The sequence below is a fragment of the Leopardus geoffroyi genome, chromosome D2 (genome assembly GCF_018350155.1).
Source record: "Leopardus geoffroyi isolate Oge1 chromosome D2, O.geoffroyi_Oge1_pat1.0, whole genome shotgun sequence".
NCBI lineage: Eukaryota > Metazoa > Chordata > Mammalia > Carnivora > Felidae > Leopardus > Leopardus geoffroyi.
In genome coordinates, this window is record NC_059334.1 from 68142001 (window position 1) to 68155990 (window position 13990).

The window sequence follows — 13990 nt, forward strand, 5'->3', positions numbered from 1 at the left end:
TAAAACCATTTTGGCCCTCCTTGAGAAGATGATGTGTTTTGTTCCTGGTGCAACTGAGACAGTTGCTATAAATATTCAGTTATAGCTCTTAAAGGAATAAGGATGAACTGTAAATACATACTTGGATTTTCTTTTCAGATATACTTTTAATTGCTGAATTATATTATGCCTATGAAGCACAGAACCAGAGATTGTTTTAGGGTACAATTATGTACCTAGAACCCTCATCATGGGTCATCATGATCATAGTATCTTAAGGATATGGGGAAGGTAAATCTGTGAGACTCTGTGCTAGCATTTTCAGGAGAAAATTTTCTTAACTTGCCCAAAGGATGGGTGGATTAAATAAATGCAAAGACTTTTAGTAAAGAATTTTGTCACCTAGCTTTTTGCCATGTGTAGAAAATTGGAGGTGGGGTAATGAGAGAGAGAGGAGAGGGAGAAAGAAATAAAAATTAAAAACTAATGAGCTGGTACATTTAGATATTAGGAAGTAGGTTGTTGTTTCAGTGGCTGAAACAACCTGTCCCTGTGGGGACAGGTATGTGTGTGGGTGTGTGCAAAAGATGGGAGGGAGGAAATGGAAATTTGTGAGCCTTTTCTACCCCCTGGGGGTGCTCCAGCTGAAGACCGCTAGGTCTCTAGCCTGTGGTTCTAGGCATTCGAAATGAAATACAATTAATTGCCCTGTATGCTTTCCTACTTACACATTAATACAGCTGGAGACAGTTGGGAGGGTTAAAAATTAAATAATCTCTGACAGATTACCATTGGGGATAATAATCTGAAGTGACCATGTCTACAGAGTACAACAGAAATGGCAGAGACTGAAAACCAGTAGTCATGCCTATACTTGCAGATACTTAGAAACTGAAGAATTAGGGGTGTAACATGAGTATAGACTAAATAATGTGTGAATTATTATTTGTCTTAAAATAGATTTTAGGATGTTTCTAGTAGAATATTCAAGCTGTGCTGATTTGATTTTTTCTTTTTTTTTTTTTTTTTTTTTTGGTCTTTCTTAGACGAGCTCATCTGCGCCTGTGTTTAGAACGCTTAAAAGTTCTGATTCCACTAGGACCAGACTGTACCAGGCACACAACACTTGGTTTGCTCAACAAAGCCAAAGCACACATCAAGGTGAGAATTTCTGCTTTCATATTTGTACATGTCTCGGCCCTTGTTTCATTATAAGCAGTGATTCCTATTCATAAACATCAGCTAGCCCCCTGTGCCCTCCTTAATCACTGACCTCAAGAGAAATCTTTCTGAAAACTTACCAACTAATCTGATGGGAGCAACATAAACTGATTAAACTAAACTGTTTTGACAGCATGGCCATTTGAGGAGCTGGAAATACTAGGAAAAAACAATTACTCTGCTGATCCCTAGAAGGAAGGCAGTTGTGCCCTCTGGTGGAGATGAGTTTATTTGGCTCCGTGTCTCAGTATTTTTCCATCAAACTACAGTGTAGAGCAAGTTTCTCTTTCATGGAGATAACTTTACAGACTTTGAGAATTCCATACTGTTCTTGTAATGTAGCATTCGTTACACACACAAAAAGTGAAAAAAGAAGTATTCTTGATGTTTAAAAGTATGTATTTATGTATGTTTTTATACACACACACACATATATACTTATATTTTCATATTTTCTCTGCCAAAGAAGAAATGTTTTAAGATATTAGGTAGAAGTTTTATTGTTTGTACTGGACTGTGCACAAACTAAAATATCATTTTATCATTTTAGAAACTTGAAGAAGCTGAAAGGAAGAGCCAGCACCAGCTAGAGAACTTGGAACGAGAACAGAGATTTTTAAAGCGGCGACTGGAACAGCTGCAGGGTCCTCAGGAGATGGAACGAATACGAATGGACAGCATTGGATCAACTATTTCTTCAGATCGTTCTGATTCAGAGCGAGGTAGGCAGTGTACTTCTTCCCTAATGAAATACTAAGCATCCTTGTATCTAAATTTAGGCAGGATAAGTTGGAAAGCACTCTATTTTCTTCTATTTGCTTTCTTCTTTCTTCAGCTGATACTGTAATGTTCTAGATTTTTGTGCAATCACAACATTGTCTAGCAACCCCTATATGAACTATAGAACTTTTTTCCTTGATTATATACATAATGTATTAACTTTCCACTTTGAAACAATTTTAGACTGACATAAAAGTGTTTTCTATAGAAAATTGTAGAGTTCTCATATGCTCTTCCCCCAGGTTTCCCTAATGTTAACATCTTATGTAGCCATAATTATTATAACCAGAAAATTAATATTCATGTAATACTTTTAATTAATCTGTAAACCTTATTCAAATTTCATCAGTTTTCCCACTAATGTCCTTTGTCTGATCTAGGATCCTGTGCAGGATCCAACATTGCATTAGATAGTTCCTCAGTCTTTCGTAATCATGACACTTCTTTTTTTTTTTAATTTTTTTTAAGTTTATTCATTTTTTTGAGAGAGCATGAGTGGGGGAGGAACAGAGAGAAAGAGACACAGAATCTGAAGCAGGCTCCAGGCTCTAAGCTGTCAGCACAGAGCCTGACTCAGGGCTTGAACCACGAACCACAAGATCATGACCTGAGCCAAATTCAGCCACTTAACTGACTGAACCATTCAGGCCCCCCCCAACCATGACGCTTCTGAAGAGTATTGGTTAGTTATTTTAGACAGGGTCTCTCTAGTGTCTTATGTTCTCCCATTATTAAATTGAGGTTATACATTTGGGGGGAAGAAATATCACAGAAGTGATGTGCCCTTCTCAATTCATTCTATCAGGAAGATATGTGATGTTGATATGTTTTGTTACTGGTGATATAAATTTTTATGTCTGTATTTTAAAGCACCACACCCTTCATTTCTCTCTTCCCATCTGTCCCATAACATTTGTCTTTGGCAGAATGAAAGAACAAGAATTAATCAAAAATTTGTTTGAATTTTACTGATCTCTTTATAACTCCCACCACATCAGGCCTATAGCACTTAAAGATCCCAGAGGTGAACTTCACCCTCATGATTTTAAGCTTTACATTTGGGAAAACAGCTCATGAGGATTCTAAAACAAAAAAGGAAATGTTTGTAAAATACCTTTTGACTTTTTATTATGGAAATTTTCAAACATACACAAAAGTAAAATCAAATATTTTCATGTACCTATTATCCAATTTGAACAGCTATCAACATTCTGCCATTCTTGTTTCATCTGTTATCTATCCCCTCATCCTCACCATTTTTTCTGGAATATTTTAAATCAAATCCCAGATAACATTAATAATTTTGTCCCTAAATAGTTCAGTATGTATCTTTAATAAATGGCACTTAAAAAAATCATAATGCTATTATAGCCCACAAAATCAATGAAATCAGATAATCTTATTTAATGTCTGATAATCCAATTTCTGATAGATTTTCTCAAAGATAGCATTTTACCTTTCATTAGAGCCCAAAATCCATATTGCATTTGTTTTTGCCTTTTAAGATACTTTTAAACTATAATAGTTTTCCCTTCCCCATTTCTTTGTTGTAGAAACTGAGTCATTTTTCTTATATAATTCCCATGTTTTAGATTTGGCTGATGGAATCCTCATGATGTCATTTAACATGTTCTTCTGTCCTTATTTCCTGTAAACTGGTTGGTGGATCTAGTGACTTGATTAAATTCAGGTTCTTTTTTGAGGCAAGAATACTTCATAGGTGATACTGATACATTTATGCAAATGCTCAACCTTTCACTTAATAGTTTTAGTAATCATCAGTGATTGCCCCAATTTATTATTTTTTTAGATATTACAAATAGTACTTCCTAATTCTACCATTCTTCTTGCATTTATTAAATTTTTTATAAAGAAGAAATTTTGGGGGGTGCCTGAGTGGCTCGGTTTGTTAAGTGTCTGACTTCGGCTCAGGTCATGATCTTGAGGTTCATGAGTTTGAGCCCCATGTCGGGCTCTCTGCTGTCAGCACAGAGCCTCCTTCACATCCTCTGTTTCCCTCTCTCTCTGCCCCTCCCCACCCTCTTTCTCGGTCTCAAAATAAATAAAAACATTGAAAAAAAAAAAAAAGAACGTTTCTTCATCAACTTTTTTGGTTACCCTGAAATAAAGTCCATATAGGGAAAATGGGATAGATTCTTTTTTTAAACTTAGGTGTTTTTGGTTTTTTAGTCAATTTTCTGAATAATGAATCATCAGTGTCTTAGCAACCTCCAGAGGTAACAGGGTTTTTTGTTTTGCCTTTTGTTTTTTATTATCTTATGAATTCCTCATAGGTTTTCATGTATTGAATATGTTCTAATCCATGAAGTCATTCTTTTTGTCCTTTTTTAATTTTTTTATTTTAGAAAGAGCACGAGCAGGGGGAGAGGGGCAGAGAGAGTGAGAGACTCTTAAGCAGACTCCACACTCAGTGCAGAGTCCAACACGGGGCTCAATTCCACAACCCCAGGATCATAACCTAAGCCAAAATCAAGAGTCAGACGCTCAACCAGCTGAGCCACCCAGGCGAACCTTTATTCTTTTTAATAATCAAATTTCCCACATTCCATAGAAGCATTTCAAATTGATTTTTGATCCCTTTTAACACAACCCTGGGAGTCCTGGGTTTATTGTTTTTGTTGTTGTTTTGCTGTATAAGTTTATTTTTACATGGCACTCAGTTTCAGAGAACAAAAGTTTACCAGAGACAACAGCAAGAACCTCAAGGACATGCCACATTTATGAATGACACTGAGGTGTAGCAGAAATAACCCTGAATTAGGAGGCAGACCTTGATGCTAGTCTTTTTTCTACTGGTTACTGGCTGTGTGACTTTGTCAGGTGTTCAGCTTTAGCTGCCCTTCCTGATGTTAACTCCTCTTTGTACCTATCCCACCTCCAAATTTGACTAATGGTATATCTTCATTATAGTGTTCATTTTTTTTAGTAGTGCTAGTGTAGTACCTCTTTTCCCTATTCTTAACTGGAAGCCCTGTTTCCCAGTATTACAGGGGACTTTTAGTAATATCTCTAGTCCATTTGACTAGAGCAGTCTCTCATTTTACTTTGTTATGATTGAGTGCAGCATGCTCTGTTGGATAGGGTGTCTTGATTTTATTTTCCAGTTGTAGGTTGGATGAGTATTCTGTGATACAGGGAAACACTAAATAGCCTGTGAAGCATTGTGGATGTAAAACAAATAGTTATGAATTCATAGGATTGTTTGGACAGCTTATTTGGATAGATGCCTGCATTTTAGAAACAGATTTCTAAAACTTTTTGAAGCAACAAGTCCTTTTGAAAATTATACTCTTTGAAATAACTTACTCTGTCTTCTTGGGCTCAGCAAGAATCCACTTTTCCTAAAGCAATTGTGATCAGTGTGAACCCTTAGAATCAGTGCCAAATATAAAACATTAGGCTTTGAATTTAAAAGAATTGAATAATCCTGAGTTCATTCTAGCTGTTATGGGAGAGAACAATTTTTCAAGTGCTTTTTTTTTAAAAATGCAGGTTGCATTTTATGTATTATTGGTGATTGTATATGTAATGTTTAACAAACTACCTGTTGATAGCTGGTCGTATATGTATTTAGGGATTTTTTTTTAAATCATGTTTGATATTTGAAGTAAACTTAAATATCACCATTGAAATATCTTTACTATAATCTTTACTGTAGATCTCCCTATAATCCAGAGACTTTTCAGGCTCATACCCTCATTTCAAGATATGTTTGATGCAAGAAAATTAAATTGAATTGAAGGCAAATCCCTCAGAGTTCACTTTGTAATGACTGGCTTAGTTTGGCTATTGAATACACAGAGGTCTTTATGATGAATCCTAGAAGTCTGTAGATCTGTCTGTAGGATGATATTACCAAAGGCAAGAATTAATGGATAAATTTTCTCGTTCACCTATACTAAGTTTATGCTTTTTTTCTTCTTTAAGGCAACTCTGATTAATAAACAGCACTGAGAATTAGTTTCTAGTTTAATGCAAAACAGATGTTGTTAAACCAGTTGGGGTTGGGATCTTTTAATATTAAGCACTAATTCCCAAATAGGCCAAGTGCTTTTGGTGGGAGGTCCAGACGGACTGGCGTCAAAGGCTTTAGAAAACTTGCTGCCTAAATTGAGACCACCGCTGGATACCAGACATTCCCCTTTGCAAAAATATATCCGTGTCTCTTCACCTTTGATTACTTCTGTCCTCCAGGGTTCACCGATAATAAGCTCGTATAACAATTATTTAAGAAAAATTATTTCATACTACCCAAAGTAATCACTTTTCTTATGCCCTTTCCTCATTAATTTTTGAAAGTGCATGTATACTAGATTACTGATGCTCTTCCTTTTTTCTCTTTGGCAGAGGAGATTGAAGTGGATGTTGAAAGCACAGAGTTCTCCCATGGAGAAGTGGACAATATCAGTACCACCAGCATCAGTGACATTGATGACCACAGCAGCCTGCAGAGTATTGGGAGTGACGAGGGTTACTCCAGTGCCAGTGTCAAACTTTCATTCACTTCCTAGAACCCAGCATGACATAACAGTGCAGGGCAAAATATTCACTGGGCCAATTCAATCCAAACAATCTCTTAAATTGGGTTCATGATGCAGTCTCCTCTTTAAAACTTAACAAAACTATACTTGAACAAAAGGGTCAAAAGACCTCTATTTAAGCAAATACTTAGCAAAAAGTGGGGCAGAGCCTCCCCAGCAGAACAAATACTCATTCGTATTTGAAAATCACAGCTTCTAATGGCAGCAGAAAACTTCTGTGAAATTTTCTTGATTTAGTTTATTTGAAAGAGGACATTGGAGATTCTGTCCTCTATCTTCTCTAGTTTGCTCATACTACAATGAGTAGACACATTTAAGGATGGGGTTATGAACCCTTCCCGAGTTTTAATGGTCCTAAAAAACAAAATCAAACCTATAGTAATGAGAAGACAAGATAATCAGGCATTAATCTTGGATAGCTAAAGAGCTATTAAAACTCAGCCTGGGACAGCTTATCATGAAGCCTGTGGATGATCAATTCTTGAAAAAACAAACAAAAAAACAAAAAAAAAAGCAAGCTCATTTCATGCTCTGCAAAAGGAGAGACTCCCATGAAGCCTTTTGAAAGGGATCATCATGCAGCTCAGCTTTCTGTTGGATTCCATGCTAAGCAAGCTAACCTTATCCTGCATTGTTAGCAGTAGGGCACCCAACCGCCAGCTCAACAGTCAGCCGCCCTTAGGCCCTTGGGCAGCATGGGGGCAGTCTGTGTATGACAGCCTCTACCACACAGGGCCTATAATTCGGATTGAGGGGCCAGAAGGAAAAAGCTCTCCATGCCTCTGTGTCTGCGTAGGCCAGAAGAGTTGTGCAACGCAGATTAGCAGGTCAAGGTCTGAGCCACGGCAGCATTTTTATTTCAGATTTTGATAACTGTTTGTATGTGTTGAAAACCAAAATGACATCTTTTTAAAGCTTGTCCATAAAAAACATAGATGTCTTTTATAGTGGAAAAACACATGGGAAAAAAATCATCTATTTTGATGCAGCATTTGATAATGATAAAACACCTCACACCTCACTCTTTATAGTGCACAAAACGAATGAGGTCTGGGCTAGGTAGAAAAAGGTCAATGCTGTTTTTGTTTTCTTTTAGAATCATTACCTTTACCAGCTTTTAACCATCTGATATCTATAGTAGACACATTATAATACTTAACATAGTTAAGTTTGGCACTTGTCTCATTTTATTGTAAAGGTTTGCTTCCATTTTCTTACAGGCAGTCTCTCTCCTTCCTCACAGTCCCACTGTGCAGGTGCTATTGTTGCTCTTCTCAATATTTTCAGAAATGTTTTCTTTTAAGTGAAATTTCTTTTCTAACCTGCACTTTGATGTCATGTGTTCCCTCTGTCTTTCAAAATCCAAGGTTCCCCTGGCCCTCTCCTTTACCCCAGGAAGCCTTCTTGGACACCTTATCCCTGGCTCTTTGGACTTTGTATACTTTAAATAATTTAACTACCCTTAATTACTTAAAAAAAAAAAAGCTTTATGATTTTCATAACTTATTGCTGATTTTAATGGGTTGTTAATTTCAGTCCTGTAGTTTTATTTTGTTTAGATAGGGCTGGGCAAGGAAAAAGAAAATAAAGACAACCATATTTAGCAGTGCAGTTGAGTTGTGTGTGTAATGTTAGACTATCCTTTGTAAGTAGCACTTTAACAGCTTTCACTGCTTCTCTGTATGAAGTGTACCATCTTGGCCATACACAGGGCCTCAGCATATACTTACTTGTTTTTTGTGCTTTTCCTGTGCCTCCCAAAATATTTTATCCTTGATTGTGCTATGTTTGAGTGGAAGAAATTCTTTGAAGTAGATGTGTGAAAAACTGCATGCCTTTAGAAGCCCATTATTAGAACTTGCTAATAACTTCAGGTGCTGGGGACTTAATGAAAAACATGGCAAATTCATTTCTCTGGCCCAGGTAAATTACTTCTGGTTTTACTTATAATTACTCCTGGCTGGGTCAAAATGTTGCTCTATATATTTGCTTTCTTTTGACTTTCCCAAGGGAGACAGTTTAAAGACTCTGCTAACTACCATGGAAAGAAAATGGAAGCCAGTGATTCAGCTTCCATTTTGTTACTCCCATGGCATTCACTTACATCACTTGCCTAGGGCTGGAATTTCGGTCTTCATTCAGGAGAACTTGAGGTGCTGCCATTTTGTTGTATATGTACAAGTTGGTGGGCTGGGAAGCCTTTGTCACGAATCTATAATACCTATTTCAACTGCCCCCTAAATTACTCCTTCCCCGGGTTTGTTTTCCTTGCGGGAGGGGAATGGATTGTATGATGAGTGAAAAGTATTAATTTTTTAAAAGACAAATCGACTTTGAAGATATAAAAGTTAATTGCAAGAAATAAAAATTGTGAATGAAGAACACCCGAGTGCTTTTTGTACACCCTTCTCTATGAAGGAAAAAATATGAATGAGCATCTACACCTTGAAAAGCAACTATCTCCTAAGCTGATACTACTTCAGTAGTCCAGAATTAATGGCAATTTGAATCATTGCCATTTCCTGTTCTGTAATTTAAACAGGTGCCTTCTTGACTGATGTGATAACTCCATGTAACCTAACTGCAGATGGTTTAATGTACCCGATAATCTTAACTGCTTCAGGTAGGACACAAAGCCATTTGTTATTATCCGTTCTTAATAACTTTTTAGAGGAATCACTTTGTACTGTCATTTAAATTGAAAATAAGTCTGGAAGTTATTTAGTCCCCACCCACTAACCTGAGTTAAAGTACCCTTTGTGTAAAATGCCTAAGTAATATATTAATAGATAGAGGTAAAGTCCTGTTTCAGTGCATATTTGTTACCAAAGAAGATTCTGATGAAGTCAAACTGTAGTTTCTGATTAGAATAGGTATGAGAATTCTGGTAGAAATGCCTTTTCCAGTCCCCATGACAGTGATAGCTTTTAGCATTATGAAGGGATTTCAAAAGGCAGGATTATTGAGGCAAATCTTCTAACCTAAGGCCACACTACTTCCTGGGTCATTTCTCATGAGAAAATTGTTTAACCTCTTAGGTAAGTTTCTTTGGGAAGTTTGTTTTCTTCCACTTGAAGCAACTAGCTGCCTTTTCCCTTTCTTCTTTCATTATCCTTCCACCTCAAAAATGCCATACTTCCTACCAACAACAGCATAATGTGGGAAGAATAGGGTTTTTTGGGTCACATTTAAATCTCAGTTCTAATATTTGCTAAGGACTCTGGGCAAGTTACTTAATTTCTTCATGGAGCCTGTTTCCTCCTGAAAAGTTGTTGTAAATACTACCTCTATCTTGAAAGATTGTAAGACTCAGTCTAGGAGTTTGTAGCACCAAAAGGAAAGTAAGAGGTATGTACTTCTCAGCTTTCTCTGATGAATGCAACCTTCTAATTTTTTCATCTTTAATCTTGAATTTTAGTTATTCTGACTCTGGGTCTTACAGAAAAAGACTATTTCTATTAAATAAAATGGTTCATTTTCACAAAATTCCATGACAGGCTATACTTTGTAAGAAGTCAATTTTGATGTCCTATAGAATTTTTTAAATAAAGACTTTATAAGATTGATGTATCAGCGGTTTTAGTGATTACCTGGTCTTTCTAAAAAAAAAAGACTAACCTGAGCTTGAGTATGTTAAACACTAATAGTAACGATTGCATAATGCCCTAGTTAATATTTAGTGTTGGCCTTGCCAAGAAAAAAATCTTGGCTCATGTACTAGATCTAATAGGAAACTGGTTTTCTTGTGGAATACATCTGAGTCTTTTAAATAGTTAAGTGTAGCTCAAGATACATGTACTGGCTGACAACCTCACTTCTTGGTTCTGTTTTACCTTTCTATACAGTCATAAATTGTTAGGGGAAATGGCTTAGATGAAGCTCTTTTAAAGTATTGCCAACTAACTTCCTATAATTTTGAAATTTTTTCCATTTCCTCAAGCTCTTAACTCTTTGTTATGGAGGGAATGCTTCAAGTCTTTACTGGTAGGGCAATAACTGCCATATTTATCTTAGATTTTCACATCAGGGCATCAGACAGCATTGTAGAATGTAAAAGCCATAAAATATCTCTAAAATATATGTCAAAAATACAGATTTAAGAGGCCAGTTGCTTCTAAATTAGCACTATCACACTCTGAAAGCTATGTCAACTAAACCTGACGGTGCTTTTTTGGATGGAAAAACTTGGCGAAAGAACCAAAGGAATATTTACTCCTTCCTGCATACTTCTAAGCAATGAATGAACAATTGGGCAATTACCATCTATTAAAGACTAGCCTAGCTGCAGGTCTCAGGCTTCAACTCTAGTTTTCCCAGGATATAGAATCAAGTGTTTCCTCCAAGCCTGAATTCTTTCTTTGGTTAGAAATGCATCGCATCTTGCTAAAGTCAGTTCAGGGCTTGAAAGGGGAAAAAATAAAAGCACATCCGGTTTCACCAAGAAAAGGAAATCATGAGCCAGCAAAATAATAAATACGACTTTGGGCCTCATTGACACATTAGCTCTTCAAACAAAAAGCAACCTTTTCTCCTGATGTGTGTTAACTACGGCTTCTTTAGCTGTGATCTTAAATAACTGGGAAAACAAATTACAATTGTAGTAATTGCAGTAGCTTGAGTCTGTACTGGTTTTGTAAAAATGAATTGGTGAAATGCTTGGTGTAAGTAAATTGTCAATTTTTATTTCCTAGGAACTAGAAGATTACTTTATCCAAAATTCGGTATTTTTAGCTAGTTCAGCTGTCAACTACCAAAGGCCCAGTATTATTTTCAGATCTTCTTTACCCCCTCAAGTCCACAAAAGAACCACTTTTATATATACATAAGCTGAAAGGCAGAAAAGGCAATTGAAGAACCTCACCGAACTCTTAACACCTTCATCTTGTTTTCTTTTACTACTTTCTTTTGGCTAGTCCAAAACAAATTCTTAGAATGTCAATATTGGTCTCTGTGCCTCTTAAGGTATTTTTTTAAGAACATGTCTGTACACACAGTATTAGGGGATTCAGTTACTTGGGTTTGTGTTTAAACTGTGGTATTACCTGTTACATTGTCTGCTATGCTCTTCCTCTCCACTATAGCAAAAATTCAGTTTAACTTGCAACTCAAAAATCCTAGATATAAAGCATGTTTACATTTACTGTTGAACAGGTAAATTACCATTTATAGTAACTGGTTGCTTCATAGTAAAATACAAATATTACGATCCAGCAGATATTTATTGAACTCTTTAAAGATTTTAACAAATATAAAAACTAGTTTTAAGATTTTTTTTCCCCCTTCATCTTTCAGTTAATATCCAAGTTGAGGCAAAAAGCCAAACCAGAGCTTTAAAAATATTTTTTGGTTAAACTTGCAGAAGTGAGGGTTTTCACCTTTTGTAATTACAACCTACAGACACATGATTTATAAAACTATGATTTTTGTTGGTTAACCTGACGGTTTTCTCTTATTTTTTTTTAAAGTTCATTTATTTTGAGAGGGTGAGAGTGAGCACGCATGAGTGTGGGGGGTGGAGGTGGGGGAGGGGGACATCTCAAGCCGGCTCTGTTCTGTCAGTGCAGATACCTTACAAGGGACCCAAACCCAGGAACCATGAGATCATGACCTGAGCCAAAACCAAGTCTGGACACTTAATAGACTGAGCCAGCCAGGCACCATCCCCCTTGCTATTTTAAAGGCAGATTCACTCAGCATTAAAACTGCATTGTAATGGAAACACACCCTGTGCACATACACACATGCACACCCTTCATTGTGACAGAGCATTTAAAATAAGGAGTTATAATAAGTGAAAGCACTTCATTTTGGTTTGATGCCTAATCTTCATAGTCTTCAGAAAACTGCCAGTTACTAATGTAACTTTTCCTTCATTTCAAAAATCAAACTTTACATTTAACGTAAAACATGGTTATAGGCCAGGGATGCACACCAGAATCACCTGTGGTGCTTGTCTCGAAACAGATATACTTTGGCCTAAATAGCTCTGGAATAGGACCCAGATCCAGGAATTCCTCTAATTTTAAGCAAGCATTAGAGGTAACTATTATAAACTTGTAACCTCTTCCCATTACAGATATGTGCCAAAATATTCTAACACAAAAACTTCTATAGCATGTACTTAATACAGAACTTTGGTAATTTGATAGCACTTCAGTAATACATTTGTAACTCAAGGCTTCAAATTATAAGTAATGGGCATTATAATCCATTATAATGTGAATTTTTTTTTAAATTATTATTTAGAGGGTGGGAAGGGGCAGAGAGGGAGAGAGAATCCCAAGCAGACTTAAGCTGTGAGCGTGGAGCCTGACTGCAGAGCTTGAACCATGAGATCATGACCTAAGCTGAAATCAAGACTCGGATGCTTAACCGAGCCAACCAGGTGCCCCTGAATTGTCATTGTTAAGGTTAGGAAAAAACGATCTTCACCATTACCGCTTGCACAGTAATAGCAAACACTTCTACAGTGTTTACCATATGTCAAGTATTCTAAGCACTTTACACATATTAACTCACTCATCCTTACAACCTAATGAAACACACTCTCGTATTCTACAGCTGAGAAAACTAAGGCAAAGAAGAGTTATGCACACAGGTTACAAATGGGCCAGGATTCAATCAGCAGTCTGGCTCCTGAGTCCTCTATGGCCTTTCTACATGTTAATTAAAAAAAAGCATTTATCTGTGACATTAAAATTTTAAATGTAATTATTTGGGTTTTTTTGGGGGGAGGGGGTTGGGACTGTTCTTTCCTTGAAATAGTCAATAACAAAGTCAAATGTCAAGTTTTGAGAAGATCCACGACAGCTACTTGGGGGCTGTACATGACAAATGGTTTATTCAGTTTCATCAGAGCTTCAAGACTCCTTTCTTGACAGAGGGGAAATTACATTTTATAACAGAGCTCTGTAAGACAGTGTCATATTTGATTTTAAGAGTATTGAACTTAGCCACCTTCATTTGTAAAATACCACTGGTATCATGCTTCTCATTAAAACCTCACACTAGGAGACAGGTACTCCATGTCCCTAGGGATCCTTTTAGTTTAGTCCAGAAACACTGTTATCATCTTGACACCAGGACTTTTCAAAGGGCCATATCTAGGTCTTTGACACAAAGACTCCTGTGCTATACACTTTTTTTTTTTAATGTTTTATATAGTATGGTCACCTTTATTCCTTTTCTCTCCTGCAAAGCCCCTCCAGAATTAAATGTGCAGAAATTAAATGTGACTCTTTGGGTCAAAGCAGATACAAGTCTCAACACAAGAGTCTTGCCTACACAAACACCAGGTGAAATTACTATTCCAACAAACATGCCAAGGTAATCTCACCAAAATCCATTTTGTGTGGTGACACAATTATACCAAATTTCCTTCCAAGTGCTTTTTAGAGTTTCCTTGCAATCCTTCAAAGATACCATTATTAGTTCTTAAGATGCTTGTT

The 13990-nt window shown here is 36.5% G+C and overlaps 1 protein-coding gene across 5 annotated transcripts in view; it reads left to right on the forward strand.

Moving 5' to 3' along the window:
* The window catches only part of MXI1 (MAX interactor 1, dimerization protein), an 81137-nt gene extending 72213 nt beyond the window's left edge, over window positions 1-8924 (forward strand). For all 5 annotated transcript variants that reach the window (XM_045438859.1, XM_045438862.1, XM_045438860.1 and 2 more), the window contains exons 4-6: window positions 1026-1140; window positions 1751-1922; window positions 6349-8924. In XM_045438859.1, the coding sequence (XP_045294815.1) occupies window positions 1026-1140; window positions 1751-1922; window positions 6349-6512 (451 nt within the window). In that variant the 3' untranslated portion in view covers window positions 6513-8924. The remainder of the gene's footprint in view (window positions 1-1025; window positions 1141-1750; window positions 1923-6348) is intronic.
* Window positions 8925-13990: the final 5066 nt, after the last annotated feature.